Here is a 16,121-nt window from a genome sequence, read left to right on the forward strand (position 1 = left end):
CAGCAATCAGGTTAGTAATGTTAGTAGATGTTTTAGTCACATTTTGTGTCTCACTGAATTCTCCATCAGTCCACTCTACTCTATAGAAGGAGCTGTTTCCCTCTGGTTCAGTCCAGCTCAGAGACACAGAGGATGTTGTGATTTCAGTGACAGTGAGATTCCTGACTACTTCAGGCTCTGTGAGAGCAAGACAGGGGTAAGTGGAGGAGGAAAAGTGACAGTAAATCTTAATTTATCCATGACTATCTACGTATTTAAATAAAAAACAGAGCAAAACCTTAGAAAAGAAAAAATAGTCAACTATACAGTAAAACTGTATGAAAGCAAAGACAACCTAAAGTGGCAACATACAGAATCAAACGAAGAATGTTAACTGCTGTACATCTTACTTGTATACAGTGAAATGTTGCTCGCCCCTCCTACAGTTTCTTTATCTCCAGCTACTGCAGTGACAGTAAATGTGTACTGCACTCCTGCAGTCAGTTGAGTGATATTTATATATGTTTTATTCACACTGTGACTCCCATTGTCTCTTCCATCAGTCCACTCTACTCTATAGAAGGAGCTGTTTCCCTCTGGTTCAGTCCAGCTCAGAGACACAGAGGATGTTGTGATTTCAGTGACAGTGAGATTCCTGACTACTTCAGGCTCTGTGAGTGGAAGACAGGGGTAGGTGGAGGAGGAAAAGCGACAATAAATGTTAATATATCAATGACCCTCTACGAATATTTCAGGCTCTGTGAGTGAAAGAGAGGGGCAATATGGGAAATAAATATTTTCTTTAAAGTGCCATCATTCACACTGTATTATCCACCTACTTCCCTGTCCTTTAAGAGACTGATATTCAGTATAGGTCAGTATAACTTTACAGTGTAAACCACAATTACATGATTACTTACTTGTGTACTGAATAACAGTGATACTTTGTCCATCAGTAAGGCCATCATCTGCCACTGCAGTGATAGTTATCTGATACTGGACCCCAGCAATCAGGTTAGTAATGTTAGTAGATGTTTTATTCACATTGTGACTGCCATTGTCTCTTCCATCAGTCCACTCTACTCTATAGAAGGAGCTGTTTCCCTCTGGTTCAGTCCAGCTCAGAGACACAGAGGATGTTGTGATTTCAGTGACAGTGAGATTCCTGACTACTTCAGGCTCTGTGAGAGCAAGATAGGGGTAAGTGGAGGAGGAAAAGTGACAGTAAATCTTAATTTATCCATGACCATCTACGCATTTAAATAAAACTACAGAGCAAAACCTTATAAAAGAAAAAATAGTCAACTATACAGTAAAACTGTATGAAAGCACAGACAACCTAAAGTGGCAACATACAGAATCAAACGAAGACTGTGAACTGCTGTACATCTTACTTGTATAGAGTGAAATGTTGCTCGCCCCTCCTACAGTTTCTTTATCTCCAGCTACTGCAATGACAGTAAATGTGTACTGCACTCCTGCAGTCAGCTGAGTGATATTTATATATGTTTTATTCACACTGTGACTCCCACTGGCTCTTCCATCAGTCCACTCTACTCTATAGAAGGAGCTGTTTCCCTCTGGTTCAGTCCAGCTCAGAGTTACAGATGATACTGTCATTTCAATGACAGTAAGATTCCTTACTATTTCAGGTTCTGTGAGTGCAAGGCAGGGGCAAATGTAGAGAAAAAGATGACAGCAAATCTTGTTTCATCATGACCAACAACATACAGTATGTTAATAAAACTCCATAGCAAAGCCCTGCAAACTGACTCTGTTCATGCTCAAGAGAAGCCATTTTGGCCAACATCTTCTACTATCAAATACAGCACAATCTTAAAAAAAAAAAAAATTCTGCTTGACAAAGACCTTATGATCACTTACAAAATGACATTCTCCAACAATAATGTGCCAGCCTGTCACTAACTATAAGAGAACATCTTTTTTATTGCAGAGATAAAACTTGTTGGTTTACATTTGGCATGTCAGTGTTACCACTCGCCATCTTGTGGTTAACTGGCAAAATCAAAGAGCTACTTACTTGTATATCGAGACTCAGTGACAGTCCCTCCCTCAGTTACATTCTGATCAGTCACTGCTCTCACACCAAATGTATACAGCACTCCAGGGGTCAGATCAGAAACGGTAATATTAGATTCAAATGTATCGTCTCTCTCATTGACAGCTCCATCAGTCCACTCTACTCTATAGAAGGAGCTGTTTCCCTCTGGTTCAGTCCAGTCCAGAGTCACAGAGGATGTTGTAATTTCAGTAACAGTGAGATTCCTGACTATTCCAGGCTCTGTGAGTGGAAGAGAGGGGCAATATGGGAAATTAAAGAAAAATGAAAGTGCCATGATGCTACAGATATTTTCACACTCTCTAAGCAACTAACTGCCCAGTCCTTTGAGAGACTGACACTCAGTATAGGTCAGTATGACTTTTCAGTCCATCCATCCATCCATTTTCTAGCTGCCTATCCGAATCAGGTTTGTGGTGGCAACAGAGTGGCCCAGACATTTGATTCCCCAGCAACTTTCTCTAACTCCTCCTGGGGGATCCCCAGGCACTCCCAGGCATGCTGGGAGATGTAGTCCCTCTAGTGTGTCCTGGGTCTGCCACGGAGTCTCCTCCCAGTAGGTTGTACCTGATACACCTCCAAAGGCAGGCGCCCAGGAGGCGTCCTTAGCAGGTGCTCAAACCACTTCAACTGGCTTCTCTCAATGTTGAGGAGCAGCTCGAGAATTAGAGGTGCTGATCCTCATCCTGACTACATCATACTGAGCTGCAAACTGCTCCAGTGCACACTGGAGATCACGGTCCAATGAAGCCAAGAGGACATCATCATCTGCAAACAGCAGAGATGCCACCCTAGTTTTTATCATACCGGACACTCTCAAGCCCTCAGCTGTCCCTTGGTATCCTGTCCATGAATATCACAAACAGAAGAGGGGACAAGGGTCATCCTTGTTGGAGTCCAATGCCCACCTCAAATGAGGTTGACTTGGGTGTCCTGGTGGATCAGTGATCTAAGGTTCATGCCATGTGGGCGTGATGTCCCGGCCCAGGACCTTTGTCGCATGTCATCCCCCTCTCTCTCCCGGTCTTTCCTGTCTCTCTCAACTTTCAACTGTCTAATAAAGGCAAAAATACCAAAAGAATTATCTTTAAAAAAAGGAGCTTGACTTAAGGTCAAGAATGCAGAAACAGCTCGTGCTCCAAGTGTATAGGGACCAAATGGCTCACAGCAGTGACCCCAGCACCCAAAACTCCCACAGCACCTCACACAGGATACCTCAGGGAACACAGTCGTAAGCCTTTTTCAAATCTACAAAACACATGCAGAAAGGGTTAACAAATTCCTGTGACCCCTTGATTATCTATGAGAGGGTAAAAGGCTGCTCCTTGACCGGAGCAGATTCCACATTGTTCGTCTTGAATCTGAGGTTTGGCAATCGGCCGGAGTCTCCTTTCTAGAACATTGACATAGGCTTTCCAAGGTAGGTTGAGTAGTGTGTATTCCTCCATAGTTGTAACACATCCTCTGGTCCCCTTTTTTGAAAATGGAGACCACAACCCGTCTGTCAATCCAAAGACACTGTTCCCGAAAACCACGCAACACTCAAGAGACCCAGCCCAGTAATATCCAGAACCAGATACAGGACAAGCTCACTCAAAGGTAAAAGTTAAAATCATTCCGGACATAGCCCTCTACCAGGCGTTCCCAGCAAACCCTCCCTTACAGTGTAAACCACAATTACATGATTACTTACTTGAGTACTGAATAACAGTGATACTTTGTCCATCAGTATGGCCATCATCTGCCACTGCAGTGATAGTTATCTGATACTGGACCCCAGCAATCAGGTTAGTAATGTTAGTAGATGTTTTAGTCACATTTTGTGTCTCACTGAATTCTCCATCAGTCCACTCTACTCTATAGAAGGAGCTGTTTCCCTCTGGTTCAGTCCAGCTCAGAGACACAGAGGATGTTGTGATTTCAGTGACAGTGAGATTCCTGACTACTTCAGGCTCTGTGAGAGCAAGACAGGGGTAAGTGGAGGAGGAAAAGTGACAGTAAATCTTAATTTATCCATGACTATCTACGTATTTAAATAAAAAACAGAGCAAAACCTTAGAAAAGAAAAAATAGTCAACTATACAGTAAAACTGTATGAAAGCAAAGACAACCTAAAGTGGCAACATACAGAATCAAACGAAGAATGTTAACTGCTGTACATCTTACTTGTATACAGTGAAATGTTGCTCGCCCCTCCTACAGTTTCTTTATCTCCAGCTACTGCAGTGACAGTAAATGTGTACTGCACTCCTGCAGTCAGTTGAGTGATATTTATATATGTTTTATTCACACTGTGACTCCCATTGTCTCTTCCATCAGTCCACTCTACTCTATAGAAGGAGCTGTTTCCCTCTGGTTCAGTCCAGCTCAGAGACACAGAGGATGTTGTGATTTCAGTGACAGTGAGATTCCTGACTACTTCAGGCTCTGTGAGTGGAAGACAGGGGTAGGTGGAGGAGGAAAAGCGACAATAAATGTTAATATATCAATGACCCTCTACGAATATTTCAGGCTCTGTGAGTGAAAGAGAGGGGCAATATGGGAAATAAATATTTTCTTTAAAGTGCCATCATTCACACTGTATTATCCACTTACTTCCCTGTCCTTTAAGAGACTGATATTCAGTATAGGTCAGTATAACTTTACAGTGTAAACCACAATTACATGATTACTTACTTGTGTACTGAATAACAGTGATACTTTGTCCATCAGTAAGGCCATCATCTGCCACTGCAGTGATAGTTATCTGATACTGGACCCCAGCAATCAGGTTAGTAATGTTAGTAGATGTTTTATTCACATTGTGACTGCCATTGTCTCTTCCATCAGTCCACTCTACTCTATAGAAGGAGCTGTTTCCCTCTGGTTCAGTCCAGCTCAGAGACACAGAGGATGTTGTGATTTCAGTGACAGTGAGATTCCTGACTACTTCAGGCTCTGTGAGAGCAAGATAGGGGTAAGTGGAGGAGGAAAAGTGACAGTAAATCTTAATTTATCCATGACCATCTATGCATTTAAATAAAACTACAGAGCAAAACCTTAGAAAAGAAAAAATAGTCAACTATACAGTAAAACTGTATGAAAGCACAGACAACCTAAAGTGGCAACATACAGAATCAAACGAAGAATGTGAACTGCTGTACATCTTACTTGTATACAGTGAAATGTTGCTCGCCCCTCCTACAGTTTCTTTATCTCCAGCTACTGCAATGACAGTAAATGTGTACTGCACTCCTGCAGTCAGCTGAGTGATATTTATATATGTTTTATTCACACTGTGACTCCCATTGTCTCTTCCATCAGTCCACTCTACTCTATAGAAGGAGCTGTTTCCCTCTGGTTCAGTCCAGCTCAGAGACACAGAGGATGTTGTGATTTCAGTGACAGTGAGATTCCTGACCACTTCAGGCTCTATGAGTGGAAGACAGGGGTAGGTGGAGGAGGAAAAGCGACAATAAATGTTAATATATCAATGACCCTCTACGAATATTTCAGGCTCTGTGAGTGAAAGAGAGGGGCAATATGGGAAATAAATATTTTCTTTAAAGTGCCATCATTCACACTGTATTATCCACTTACTTCCCTGTCCTTTAAGAGACTGATATTCAGTATAGGTCAGTATAACTTTACAGTGTAAACCACAATTACATGATTACTTACTTGTGTACTGAATAACAGTGATACTTTGTCCATCAGTAAGGCCATCATCTGCCACTGCAGTGATAGTTATCTGATACTGGACCCCAGCAATCAGGTTAGTAATGTTAGTAGATGTTTTATTCACATTGTGACTGCCATTGTCTCTTCCATCAGTCCACTCTACTCTATAGAAGGAGCTGTTTCCCTCTGGTTCAGTCCAGCTCAGAGAGACAGAGGATGTTGTGATTTCAGTGACAGTGAGATTCCTGACTACTTCAGGCTCTGTGAGAGCAAGATAGGGGTAAGTGGAGGAGGAAAAGTGACAGTAAATCTTAATTTATCCATGACCATCTATGCATTTAAATAAAACTACAGAGCAAAACCTTAGAAAAGAAAAAATAGTCAACTATACAGTAAAACTGTATGAAAGCACAGACAACCTAAAGTGGCAACATACAGAATCAAACGAAGAATGTGAACTGCTGTACATCTTACTTGTATACAGTGAAATGTTGCTCGTCCCTCCTACAGTTTCTTTATCTCCAGCTACTGCAATGACAGTAAATGTGTACTGCACTCCTGCAGTCAGCTGAGTGATATTTATATATGTTTTATTCACACTGTGACTCCCATTGTCTCTTCCATCAGTCCACTCTACTCTATAGAAGGAGCTGTTTCCCTCTGGTTCAGTCCAGCTCAGAGACACAGAGGATGTTGTGATTTCAGTAACAGTGAGATTCCTGACCACTTCAGGCTCTATGAGTGGAAGACAGGGGTAGGTGGAGGAGGAAAAGCGACAATAAATGTTAATATATCAATGACCCTCTACGAATTTGAATAAAACTACATAGTAAAACCTTAGAATGGAATAAATAGTCAGCTATACAGTTTAAGTGTAAGTGAGCTGAGACTCTCTAAAGTGGCAACATACAGTATCAAATGCATTATGTGAACTGCTGTACATCTTACTTGTATAGAGTAAAATGTTGTTTGCCACTCCTACAGTTTCTTTATCTCCAGCTACTGCAGTGACAGTAAATGTGTACTGCACTCCTGCAGTCAGCTGAGTGATATTTATATATGTTTTATTCACACTGTGACTCCCACTGGCTCTTCCATCAGTCCACTCTACTCTATAGAAGGAGCTGTTTCCCTCTGGTTCAGTCCAGCTCAGAGTTACAGATGATACTGTCATTTCAATGACAGTAAGATTCCTTACTATTTCAGGTTCTGTGAGTGCAAGGCAGGGGCAAATGTAGAGAAAAAGATGACAGCAAATCTTGTTTCATCATGACCAACAACATACAGTATGTTAATAAAACTCAATAGCAAAGCCCTGCAAACTGACTCTGTTCATGCTCAAGAGAAGCCATTTTGGCCAACATCTTCTACTATCAAATACAGCACAATCTTAAAAAAAAAAAGAAATTTCTGCTTGACAAAGACCTTATGATCACTTACAAAATGACATTCTCCAACAATAATGTGCTAGCCTGTCACTAACTATAAGAGAACACCTTTTTTGTTGCAGAGATAAAACTTGTTGGTTTACATTTGGCATGTCAGTGTTACCACTCGCCATCTTGTGGTTAACTGGCAAAATCAAAGAGCTACTTACTTGTATATCGAGACACAGTGACAGTCCCTCCCTCAGTTACATACTGATCAGTCACTGCTCTCACACCAAATGTATACAGCACTCCAGGGGTCAGATCAGAAACGGTAATATTAGATTCAAATGTATCGTCTCTCTCATTGACAGCTCCATCAGTCCACTCTACTCTATAGAAGGAGCTGTTTCCCTCTGGTTCAGTCCAGTCCAGAGTCACAGAGGATGTTGTGATTTCAGTAACAGTGAGATTCCTGACTATTCCAGGCTCTGTGAGTGGAAGAGAGGGGCAATATGGGAAATTTAAAAAAAAATTAAAGTGCCATGATGCTACAGATATTTTCACACTCTCTAAGCAACTAACTGCCCAGTCCTTTGAGAGACTGACACTCAGTATAGGTCAGTATGACTTTTCAGTCCATCCATCCATCCATTTTCTAGCTGCCTATCCGAATCAGGTTTGTGGTGGCAACAGAGTGGCCCAGACATTTGATTCCCCAGCAACTTTCTCTAACTCCTCCTGGGGGATCCCCAGGCACTCCCAGGCATGCTGGGAGATGTAGTCCCTCTAGTGTGTCCTGGGTCTGCCATGGAGTCTCCTCCCAGTAGGTTGTACCTGATACACCTCCAAAGGCAGGCGCCCAGGGGGCATCCTTAGCAGGTGCTCAAACCACTTCAACTGGCTTCTCTCAATGTTGAGGAGCAGCGGCTCGAGAATTACAGGTGCTGATCCTCATCCTGACTACATCATACTGAGCTGCAAACTGCTCCAGTGCACATTGGAGATCACGGTCCAATGAAGCCAAGAGGACATCATCATCTGCAAACAGCAGAGATGCCACCCTAGTTTTTATCATACCGGACACTCTCAAGCCCTCAGCTGTCCCTTGGTATCCTGTCCATGAATATCACAAACAGAAGAGGGGACAAGGGTCATCCTTGTTGGAGTCCGATGCCCACCTCAAATGAGGTTGACTTGGGTGTCCTGGTGGATCAGTGATCTAAGGTTCATGCCATGTGGGCGTGATGTCCCGGCCCAGGACCTTTGACGCATTTCATCCCCCTCTCTCTCCCGGTCTTTCCTGTCTCTCTCAACTTTCAACTGTCTAATAAAGGCAAAAATACCAAAAGAATTATCTTTAAAAAAAGGAGCTTGACTTAAGGTCAAGAATGCAGAAACAGCTCGTGCTCCAAGTGTATAGGGACCAAATGGCTCACAGCAGTGACCCCAGCACCCAAAACTCCCACAGCACCTCCCACAGGATACCTCAGGGAACACAGTCGTAAGCCTTTTTCAAATCTACAAAACACATGCAGAAAGGGTTAACAAATTCCTGTGACCCCTTGATTATCTATGAGAGGGTAAAAGGCTGCTCCTTGACCGGAGCAGATTCCACATTGTTCGTCTTGAATCTGAGGTTTGGCAATCGGCCGGAGTCTCCTTTCTAGAACATTGACATAGGCTTTCCATGGTAGGTTGAGTAGTGTGTATTCCTCCATAGTTGTAACACATCCTCTGGTCCCCTTTTTTGAAAATGGAGACCACAACCCGTCTGTCAATCCAAAGACACTGTTCCCGAAAACCACGCAACACTCAAGAGACCCAGCCCAGTAATATCCAGAACCAGATACAGGACAAGCTCACTCAAAGGTAAGAGTTAAAATCATTCCGGACATAGCCCTCTACCAGACGTTCCCAGTAAACCCTCACTACCTTACAGTGTAAACCACAATTACATGATTACTTACTTGTGTACTGAATAACAGTGATACTTTGTCCATCAGTATGGCCATCATCTGCCACTGCAGTGATAGTTATCTGATACTGGACCCCAGCAATCAGGTTAGTAATGTTAGTAGATGTTTTAGTCACATTTTGTGTCTCACTGAATTCTCCATCAGTCCACTCTACTCTATAGAAGGAGCTGTTTCCCTCTGGTTCAGTCCAGCTCAGAGACACAGAGGATGTTGTGATTTCAGTGACAGTGAGATTCCTGACTACTTCAGGCTCTGTGAGAGCAAGACAGGGGTAAGTGGAGGAGGAAAAGTGACAGTAAATCTTAATTTATCCATGACTATCTACGTATTTAAATAAAAAACAGAGCAAAACCTTATAAAAGAAAAAATAGTCAAGTATACAGTTTAACTGTATGAAAGCAAAGACAACCTAAAATGGCAACATCCAGAATCAAATGCATTATGTGAACTGCTGTACATCTTACTTGTATAGAGTGAAATGTTGTTTGCCACTCCAAGAGTTTGTTTATCTCCAGCTACTGCAGTGACAGTAAATGTGTACTGCACTCCTGCAGTCAGTTGAGTGATATTTATATATGTTTTATTCACACTGTGACTCCCATTGTCTCTTCCATCAGTCCACTCTACTCTATAGAAGGAGCTGTTTCCCTCTGGTTCAGTCCAGCTCAGAGACACAGAGGATGTTGTGATTTCAGTGACAGTGAGATTCCTGACTACTTCAGGCTCTGTGAGTGGAAGACAGGGGTAGGTGGAGGAGGAAAAGCGACAATAAATGTTAATATATCAATGACCCTCTACGAATATTTCAGGCTCTGTGAGTGAAAGAGAGGGGCAATATGGGAAATAAATATTTTCTTTAAAGTGCCATCATTCACACTGTATTATCCACTTACTTCCCTGTCCTTTAAGAGACTGATATTCAGTATAGGTCAGTATAACTTTACAGTGTAAACCACAATTACATGATTACTTACTTGTGTACTGAATAACAGTGATACTTTGTCCATCAGTAAGGCCATCATCTGCCACTGCAGTGATAGTTATCTGATACTGGACCCCAGCAATCAGGTTAGTAATGTTAGTAGATGTTTTATTCACATTGTGACTGCCATTGTCTCTTCCATCAGTCCACTCTACTCTATAGAAGGAGCTGTTTCCCTCTGGTTCAGTCCAGCTCAGAGACACAGAGGATGTTGTGATTTCAGTGACAGTGAGATTCCTGACTACTTCAGGCTCTGTGAGAGCAAGATAGGGGTAAGTGGAGGAGGAAAAGTGACAGTAAATCTTAATTTATCCATGACCATCTATGCATTTAAATAAAACTACAGAGCAAAACCTTAGAAAAGAAAAAATAGTCAACTATACAGTAAAACTGTATGAAAGCACAGACAACCTAAAGTGGCAACATACAGAATCAAACGAAGAATGTGAACTGCTGTACATCTTACTTGTATACAGTGAAATGTTGCTCGCCCCTCCTACAGTTTCTTTATCTCCAGCTACTGCAATGACAGTAAATGTGTACTGCACTCCTGCAGTCAGCTGAGTGATATTTATATATGTTTTATTCACACTGTGACTCCCATTGTCTCTTCCATCAGTCCACTCTACTCTATAGAAGGAGCTGTTTCCCTCTGGTTCAGTCCAGCTCAGAGACACAGAGGATGTTGTGATTTCAGTAACAGTGAGATTCCTGACCACTTCAGGCTCTATGAGTGGAAGACAGGGGTAGGTGGAGGAGGAAAAGCGACAATAAATGTTAATATATCAATGACCCTCTACGAATTTGAATAAAACTACATAGTAAAACCTTAGAATGGAATAAATAGTCAGCTATACAGTTTAAGTGTAAGTGAGCTGAGACTCTCTAAAGTGGCAACATACAGTATCAAATGCATTATGTGAACTGCTGTACATCTTACTTGTATAGAGTAAAATGTTGTTTGCCACTCCTACAGTTTCTTTATCTCCAGCTACTGCAGTGACAGTAAATGTGTACTGCACTCCTGCAGTCAGCTGAGTGATATTTATATATGTTTTATTCACACTGTGACTCCCACTGGCTCTTCCATCAGTCCACTCTACTCTATAGAAGGAGCTGTTTCCCTCTGGTTCAGTCCAGCTCAGAGTTACAGATGATACTGTCATTTCAATGACAGTAAGATTCCTTACTATTTCAGGTTCTGTGAGTGCAAGGCAGGGGCAAATGTAGAGAAAAAGATGACAGCAAATCTTGTTTCATCATGACCAACAACATACAGTATGTTAATAAAACTCAATAGCAAAGCCCTGCAAACTGACTCTGTTCATGCTCAAGAGAAGCCATTTTGGCCAACATCTTCTACTATCAAATACAGCACAATCTTAAAAAAAAAAAGAAATTTCTGCTTGACAAAGACCTTATGATCACTTACAAAATGACATTCTCCAACAATAATGTGCTAGCCTGTCACTAACTATAAGAGAACACCTTTTTTGTTGCAGAGATAAAACTTGTTGGTTTACATTTGGCATGTCAGTGTTACCACTCGCCATCTTGTGGTTAACTGGCAAAATCAAAGAGCTACTTACTTGTATATCGAGACACAGTGACAGTCCCTCCCTCAGTTACATACTGATCAGTCACTGCTCTCACACCAAATGTATACAGCACTCCAGGGGTCAGATCAGAAACGGTAATATTAGATTCAAATGTATCGTCTCTCTCATTGACAGCTCCATCAGTCCACTCTACTCTATAGAAGGAGCTGTTTCCCTCTGGTTCAGTCCAGTCCAGAGTCACAGAGGATGTTGTGATTTCAGTAACAGTGAGATTCCTGACTATTCCAGGCTCTGTGAGTGGAAGAGAGGGGCAATATGGGAAATTTAAAAAAAAATTAAAGTGCCATGATGCTACAGATATTTTCACACTCTCTAAGCAACTAACTGCCCAGTCCTTTGAGAGACTGACACTCAGTATAGGTCAGTATGACTTTTCAGTCCATCCATCCATCCATTTTCTAGCTGCCTATCCGAATCAGGTTTGTGGTGGCAACAGAGTGGCCCAGACATTTGATTCCCCAGCAACTTTCTCTAACTCCTCCTGGGGGATCCCCAGGCACTCCCAGGCATGCTGGGAGATGTAGTCCCTCTAGTGTGTCCTGGGTCTGCCACGGAGTCTCCTCCCAGTAGGTTGTACCTGATACACCTCCAAAGGCAGGCGCCCAGGGGGCGTCCTTAGCAGGTGCTCAAACCACTTCAACTGGCTTCTCTCAATGTTGAGGAGCAGCGGCTCGAGAATTACAGGTGCTGATCCTCATCCTGACTACATCATACTGAGCTGCAAACTGCTCCAGTGCACATTGGAGATCACGGTCCAATGAAGCCAAGAGGACATCATCATCTGCAAACAGCAGAGATGCCACCCTAGTTTTTATCATACCGGACACTCTCAAGCCCTCAGCTGTCCCTTGGTATCCTGTCCATGAATATCACAAACAGAAGAGGGGACAAGGGTCATCCTTGTTGGAGTCCGATGCCCACCTCAAATGAGGTTGACTTGGGTGTCCTGGTGGATCAGTGATCTAAGGTTCATGCCATGTGGGCGTGATGTCCCGGCCCAGGACCTTTGACGCATTTCATCCCCCTCTCTCTCCCGGTCTTTCCTGTCTCTCTCAACTTTCAACTGTCTAATAAAGGCAAAAATACCAAAAGAATTATCTTTAAAAAAAGGAGCTTGACTTAAGGTCAAGAATGCAGAAACAGCTCGTGCTCCAAGTGTATAGGGACCAAATGGCTCACAGCAGTGACCCCAGCACCCAAAACTCCCACAGCACCTCCCACAGGATACCTCAGGGAACACAGTCGTAAGCCTTTTTCAAATCTACAAAACACATGCAGAAAGGGTTAACAAATTCCTGTGACCCCTTGATTATCTATGAGAGGGTAAAAGGCTGCTCCTTGACCGGAGCAGATTCCACATTGTTCGTCTTGAATCTGAGGTTTGGCAATCGGCCGGAGTCTCCTTTCTAGAACATTGACATAGGCTTTCCATGGTAGGTTGAGTAGTGTGTATTCCTCCATAGTTGTAACACATCCTCTGGTCCCCTTTTTTGAAAATGGAGACCACAACCCGTCTGTCAATCCAAAGACACTGTTCCCGAAAACCACGCAACACTCAAGAGACCCAGCCCAGTAATATCCAGAACCAGATACAGGACAAGCTCACTCAAAGGTAAGAGTTAAAATCATTCCGGACATAGCCCTCTACCAGACGTTCCCAGTAAACCCTCACTACCTTACAGTGTAAACCACAATTACATGATTACTTACTTGTGTACTGAATAACAGTGATACTTTGTCCATCAGTATGGCCATCATCTGCCACTGCAGTGATAGTTATCTGATACTGGACCCCAGCAATCAGGTTAGTAATGTTAGTAGATGTTTTAGTCACATTTTGTGTCTCACTGAATTCTCCATCAGTCCACTCTACTCTATAGAAGGAGCTGTTTCCCTCTGGTTCAGTCCAGCTCAGAGACACAGAGGATGTTGTGATTTCAGTGACAGTGAGATTCCTGACTACTTCAGGCTCTGTGAGAGCAAGACAGGGGTAAGTGGAGGAGGAAAAGTGACAGTAAATCTTAATTTATCCATGACTATCTACGTATTTAAATAAAAAACAGAGCAAAACCTTATAAAAGAAAAAATAGTCAAGTATACAGTTTAACTGTATGAAAGCAAAGACAACCTAAAATGGCAACATCCAGAATCAAATGCATTATGTGAACTGCTGTACATCTTACTTGTATAGAGTGAAATGTTGTTTGCCACTCCAAGAGTTTGTTTATCTCCAGCTACTGCAGTGACAGTAAATGTGTACTGCACTCCTGCAGTCAGCTGAGTGATATTTATATATGTTTCATTCACATTGTGACTCCCATTGTCTCTTCCATCAGTCCACTCTACTCTATAGAAGGAGCTGTTTCCCTCTGGTTCTGTCCAGCTCAGAGACACAGAGGATGTTGTGATTTCAGTGACAGTGAGATTCCTGACTACTTCAGGCTCTGAGTGGAAGACAGGGGCAAAATGGGAAATAAAAAAACATTTAAGTGCCATAATATTACAGATATATTCCCATTCTATTATCCACAAACTCACCTGTCTTTTAAGAGACTGACATTCAGCATAGTTCAGTATGACCTTACAGTGGAAACCACAACTAAATGCTAACTTACTTGTGTATTGTGAAACAGTGATACTCTGTCCTTCAGTACGGCCATCATCTGCAACTGCAGTGATAGTTATCTGATACTGGACCCCAGCAGTCAGTTCAATGATGTTTATATAGGTTTCATTCACATTTTGACTGCCATTGTCTCTTCCATCAGTCCACTCTACTCTATAGAAGGAGCTGTTTCCCTCTGGTTCAGTCCAGCTCAGAGACACAGAGGATGTTGTGATTTCAGTGACAGTGAGATTCCTGACTACTTCAGGCTCTGTGAGTGGAAGACAGGGGTAAAATGGGAAATAAAGAAGTTTTTCAAGCGCCATCATGCTACAGATATTTTCACCCTCTATTATCCACTAACTCTCTCATCCTTTAGGAGTCTGACATTCAATAAAGATGAGTATAATCTTACAGTGTAAAATACAATTAAATGCTTACTTACTTGTGTATGGAGAAACAGTGGTACTCTGTCCATCAGTAAGGCCATCATCTGCCACTGCAGTGATAGTTATCTGATACTGGACCCCAGCAATCAGATCAGTAATGTTGGTAGATGTTTTATTCACACTGTGACTCCCATTGTATCTTCCATCAGTCCACTCTACTCTATAGAAGGAGCTGTTTCCCTCTGGTTCAGTCCAGCTCAGAGACACAGAGGATGTTGTGATTTCAGTGACAGTGAGATTCCTGACTACTTCAGGCTCTGTGAGAGCAAGACAGGTGGATGGGGGAGAAAGAGCATAATCATTTAGAAAGACAGTATAGTGATATATCCTTTAGCTTCTTTCAAATTTGAGGGTTTTTTATACTGATGGTGTTCAGGTTTTGTTGCAGTTGTACAAAGCACAATCAAACCTATGTTGAGCATTTTGAACCTATAAAATGGTAATGCTATTAATAGAAAATATACTATAAATACATTCCTATAGATATTGTTTCGTACTGGAATGTAAGTGATTCCACAGAGTAAAAGGACTTACCAGTTGTGATCTCTTTGCAACAGTTGACACACTGCTTGAGGAAGACTTGATGGACGGCCCCAGGAGTCAGTCCAGTTATCAACGGTTCTTCAAAGGATTGGTTGCCAATGACAAAGGTGCAGTTTGTCAGAGGACCGAAGTTGATTGTTGTTGTTGTTCTTACTAGTTTGAAGTTCTGACATTCAACAACTAAGAGGAAGAAGAATAAGAAATGGGTGGTAGCACAAATAGAGTAGAAAGAGAATTTACATCTACATAAATTAAATACAATCTAGTATAAATCTAGCACAATCAAATAGATCATTAAGAAATAACAAGGGTCTACTTACCATCATCACATTGTGCTTGTTGTGAGTTCTATAAGAAAGGAAAGAGACAAGTCAAGTAAATCAGTTTATACCAGTAGAGGTCAGCATTGAGTTTAAAACATCTTCAAATCAGCCAGAGATCTGTTCAGTCATAGAGCAACAATGAGTTTAGCTTGATGGCTGCTGAAGCAACCACTAATAAAATGAATCTGATAAATTAAAATGATGAAAGAGAACAACTATGTTCAAGATCTTGAATAAGGTAACTCTACATCAAATTCCAAAATACTAGCCATGTAGAAACCTCAGGTCGTATGTGCTATGAGATGTGGCCCGTCCAGTGGAACTACATACTGAGGCATCTATGTCCTAAAGCAGGATGCCCCACAAGCTTTTGTCCAGCCTGACTACACTCTTTCAAAGCTCAGGACACAGATCCTAGAGCAGTCTCTCTCTCACTTTCTGCCTCCCAGATTCTCTTTCTCTCTCTCTCTCTGGTAGTAGCAAAGACCATCTCAATGATCATAGCTGAAACTGTTATAAGAAAGTCGACATTCCA

At 42.0% G+C, this 16,121-nt stretch overlaps 1 protein-coding gene across 1 annotated transcript in view; it reads right to left on the reverse strand.

The window, feature by feature from the left end:
* The window catches only part of LOC139908419 (receptor-type tyrosine-protein phosphatase eta), a 39,541-nt gene that overhangs the window by 22,775 nt on the left and 645 nt on the right, over positions 1-16,121 (reverse strand). Inside the window, exons 2-3 of the mRNA XM_078283062.1 lie at positions 15,255-15,443; positions 14,717-14,977 (exon numbers count right to left, since the gene is read on the reverse strand). Of these exons, the coding sequence (XP_078139188.1) occupies positions 14,717-14,977; positions 15,255-15,443 (450 nt within the window). The remainder of the gene's footprint in view (positions 1-14,716; positions 14,978-15,254; positions 15,444-16,121) is intronic.

The sequence above is a fragment of the Centroberyx gerrardi genome, chromosome 4, assembly GCF_048128805.1.
Source record: "Centroberyx gerrardi isolate f3 chromosome 4, fCenGer3.hap1.cur.20231027, whole genome shotgun sequence".
NCBI lineage: Eukaryota > Metazoa > Chordata > Actinopteri > Beryciformes > Berycidae > Centroberyx > Centroberyx gerrardi.